General features: G+C 44.2%; 1 protein-coding gene across 1 annotated transcript in view; it reads left to right on the top strand.

The window, feature by feature from the left end:
- LOC139765148 (putative neural-cadherin 2) overlaps window positions 1-3182 on the top strand; it is a 613316-nt gene extending 610134 nt beyond the window's left edge. Inside the window, 2 exon segments of the mRNA XM_071692340.1 lie at window positions 249-500; window positions 2443-3182. Of these exon segments, the coding sequence (XP_071548441.1) occupies window positions 249-500; window positions 2443-2774 (584 nt within the window). The 3' untranslated portion in view covers window positions 2775-3182.
- Window positions 3183-4454: the final 1272 nt, after the last annotated feature.

The raw sequence follows: 4454 nt of genomic DNA on the forward strand, positions 1-4454 counted from the left end.
AATCTTCCGCCGCCCTTTCTCTCTCTCTCTCTGTGTTACTCCGTCACACTCCATCAGTCTCTTCACCCCGGTCTTTCCACCCTTCCATATTACCCCATACATCACACTCCACCTTTCTACCACCCCACTCCATCCCCCCTCTCCCTCCCTCCCTATAAATCCATCAGAAATCCATCAGTCCACCTTCCCTCCCTCCCTCCCTCTGCGTTACTCCACCAAAGCCCGTCTGTGTTGCATGCCCGGCGCAGATGTGGACGTGCTGCAGATCGACGCGGCCTCCGTCACCAGCAGTGTGGAGGACCAGAAGCGTGGGTGTGGTGGCCCGGCTGGTGCTGGGGCGGCGTCGGCGGGGGCGGCGGGCCCTCCAGAGCGTGGTGGTGGAGGAGGAGGAGGAGGCAAGGCCGGGGAGAAGAGGAACGGGTGCCAACCCAACCCTGGCGATGACCTGAGGTACTACGCTTATGAAGGTGATGGCTCATCTCCAGGATCTCTGTCTTCTTGTAAGTGGAGGGAGTCTAGGAGGGAGGGAGGGAGTCTAGGAGGGAGGGAGGGAGTCTAGGAGGGAGGGAGGGAGTCTAGGATGGAAGGAGGGAGTCTAAGAGAGTGGGAGGGAGTCTAGGATGGAAGGAGGGAGTCTAAGAGAGTGGGAGGGAGTCTAGGAGGGAAGGAGGGAGTCTAAGAGAGTGGGAGGGAGTCTAGGAGGGAAGGAGGGAGTCTAAGAGAGTGGGAGGGAGTCTAGGAGGGAGAGAGGGAGTCTAAGAGGAAGGGAGGGAGTCTAGGAAGGAGGGAGGGAGTCTAGGAGAGTGGGAGGGAGTTTAGGAGGGAGGGAGGGAGTCTGCAGGAGGGTCACCTTAGGATCACTGTCTTCTTGTCAATGGAGGAGGACAAGAGGGAGGGAGTCTAGGAGGGAGGGAGGGACCGAGTCTGCTGGAAGGTCACCCTAGAATCGCCTGTCTCCCTTCACAGGGAGGGATATCGTGGAGGGGAGTCGTGGAGGGTGCCTGGAGGACCGAAAAGGAGGGATTGAGAGGGTGGGGGTCTCTCTCCAAGCTCACTGTCATCCTGTACAGTGTCGAACATACAGCTTCTCTCTCTCTCTCTCTCTCTCTCTCTCTCTCTCTCTCTCTCTCTCTCTCTCTCTCTCTCTCTGGTGGACAGTAGCGATATCTGGCAACTCAGACATAGTAAACAGGTCGTAAATGGTTTGTTTTTTTGTGATTTTTCTTGACCGCACGAACGCAGCTTGTTTACACTTGTAACGGACGTTGTGATTGGCTGAAGGTAATGCTTATATTCATATCCGGTTATAACATGGGGTGGTTTTAGAGCCAGTTTTTTGGTCCCTGTTTCAAAATTGGATTATAAGGTCATGAATGGCTTATATACCATAGATTAACCGGTAAAGATATATCAGTATATCAATAGAATCAGGTTCTTGATATTGTTCAGGCACACACACACACACACGCACACACACACACACACACACACACACATGCAGGGAAAAGAGGAGAAAGTGGGGTGGGGTAGGGCTGCGAGCCATTGTTAACTGGAGACGTCGACCCCAGAATCATCTACACTGGTAGATGTAGTAGAGGTGGTTGTGGTAGAAGTAGATATCAGGAGATTATAGGGAGTCATGTATAAATTATAGTAAAAGTACATAAACCCAGACTAATCTTAAGGTAGGAGAATTATCCATGATAATCGTGGTTGGATAAAGATAACACGGCTGATGGTATAATTCTAACAGAGTTCGTGGGATGATCCTATCATAGCTGGTGGGATAATTCAGATACAGTTGGTGGGATGATCTTAACATGGGTAGTGGGATAATTGTGATACAGCTGGTATGGACAGTCTTAACATGGTATAGTAGGATCAGGTCAACAGTTGGGAGGGACTATTTCAACATAGCCGGTGGGATGTTTCTATCATAGCCACTGGGATAATTCTGATACAGTTGGTGGGATAAAGTTAACATGGGTAGTGGGATAAATTCAACAGCTTAGGAGAGGCAGGGGGGGAGGGAACTATTCTAACATAGCTGGTTTGATAGCTTTACTATGATGGCAAATTTCCACAATATTTATCTTTTCATGATATGAACACACGGGAGAAGTAGCTATTGGAAGGTGTGGAATAGCAAGGACTATTATTGATTTTGATGTGTTGAAGAATATAGTTTCATTTTTCTTCATCTAATTTCTTATCATCCACCTTCAAGGTATTTTCCTTATGATTCCTAAAGTTATCCCTTATTATCAATCTTCTTCGCTTTATTGGGTTTTTTTTTATCATTCTCCCTTAAATCACTGCATCATCTTCTTTATTATAGTATGTTTATCTTTTTTTTTTCCCCAAGTTTATTTCGTTTATTTTAAGTCTCTTCAAGTTTCTCTTGCTAACTAGAATGTCTTCTTCGCCCGTCGTCTCCCACAGGCCTGGAGAGCTGCAGCGGGAGTTCGAAGTTCTTGGGCGGCTTCCGCGAAGTGGCCCACATGCTGGAGTCTTGGGACCCCACTGGCTCCCACTCGAACCAGTCGTCATCATCGTTGGCCAAGACCAGCACCACCCGGACGCCCACCACCGCAACGATCCTCTGTGATATCCACGCCTCCACCGCTGCCGACGGGCAGGTGGCCGCGCCCACCCCGTATCTGGAGCCACTCCCTCCTCCCATCAAGGAAGGGGTGGCGAAGACTGCCCTCCCGGATTCCCTTCTCCCGCCAGTCAACATGCCCGATCCGCCGGGTGCATTTCAGACCACATAGTGATAATTCCTGGAGATGGAAGTGACTTAAAGTGCCCAGCGTAAAACAAGAGGATATATATATATATATATATATATATATATATATATATATATATATATATATATATATATATATATATATATATATATATCCAAGATTATGTCACCTGTTATGATTGTGTGCTTGTTGAAAATGATGCTTAATTTCTGTTGAAAGTGACTTAGTCGACCAGTTGTGAAAGTGAGACTCTTTCAAAGTGCTTCACACAGAGCAAAGTTCACCCCCCAGTAGTTCCTCCTCTCGAAAATGAAGGATTGAAAAACAAGAAGTGATGCTGAACGTTTCTGAACCAGATATCAGTGACTCAAAAGTGTTCAAGACCAAGGTATATATATATGTACACACACACACACACACACACACACACACACACATATGTAATATATATATATATATATATATATTTATATATATATATATATATATATATATATATATATATATATATATATATATATATATGAGAGTAGTAGCCAAAGTTGTTCCCACTTTGATTGGTTGCCATGAATCTAAGTGTACGGTTTTCTGTTGCTATTCAAATTGTTTCTACATCATCTGTTGTCATTGAAAACGTCTAAACTGACGCTTTTCTCAAAAGCCAGTTTCTATTAGTTTTTTTTCAGTTTACAACAGAATTGATTTTGAGTTGCGTTTTAATTGCCAAGGGAATATATTTTTGGTTACTTGCACAGGTGGTGACTCATTAAACAGATGGTACATTATAAAGATGGCTCATTCTACAATGGACTCACTCTAAAGGTAACTCACTCCACAGGTGGTACATTTCACAGGAGACTCACTCCACACAGTTGGTGCGTTATACAGGTGACTCATGCTACAGTTGGTTCATTCTAACTGTGACTCAACCTACTGCAGGTGGTACATTCTAAAGATGGCTCATTCTACGACAGGGGGTACATTCTACATGTATCATTCTACAGGTGGTGCATTTTTACATGCACCATTCTACAGGTGGTGCAATCTACATGTATCGTTCTGCAGGTGGTGCATTCTACAGCTGGGTTTCTCCACAGATGGAACACTCCACAGGCTTCAAGTCATTTGTGAGGGTAGAGACAGAAATAAAATGAGATGATTTTGTATTTTTCTAAGATTTAACTGACGATTAAAAACTATGATGTTCTTACTCCTTGTATTTTATTAACCACAATTATTGTGATATGACTTTATTGAGATACACAAATTAAATCCAGAGAGCTAAAGATGATAATATGAGCAATTTAGAGCATAATCATTCTCTTAAACTGATATAGATAACAAGGCGTAAAATGAATAATAAACATAGCAAGTGAATGAAAAAACTACAAACATGCAGAAGATAAATGGACAAAATGGATAAAGAAAATCATTAATAGAACTCAAAATGAACGAAATGAAACAAAAAAAGACGCCAGAAAAAGGTGCAGACTAGCAAAATAGTCAATGACAAAGTAAGAATATGAAAATAAGGATAATATATAGGGCACACTATGTGCAAAATGACACATAGCTATCATTCACAAGCGCCAGAGCCAGGCCAAGACATCGTCATTCGCATGAAATAGCCAGGAAAGGCCTCGGTGAGCGGATCCGAGGCCAAACAGCAGATCATAAGATAGGGTTGCTACTCCGAGCAAC

This window comes from Panulirus ornatus, chromosome 53 (assembly GCF_036320965.1).
Source record: "Panulirus ornatus isolate Po-2019 chromosome 53, ASM3632096v1, whole genome shotgun sequence".
NCBI lineage: Eukaryota > Metazoa > Arthropoda > Malacostraca > Decapoda > Palinuridae > Panulirus > Panulirus ornatus.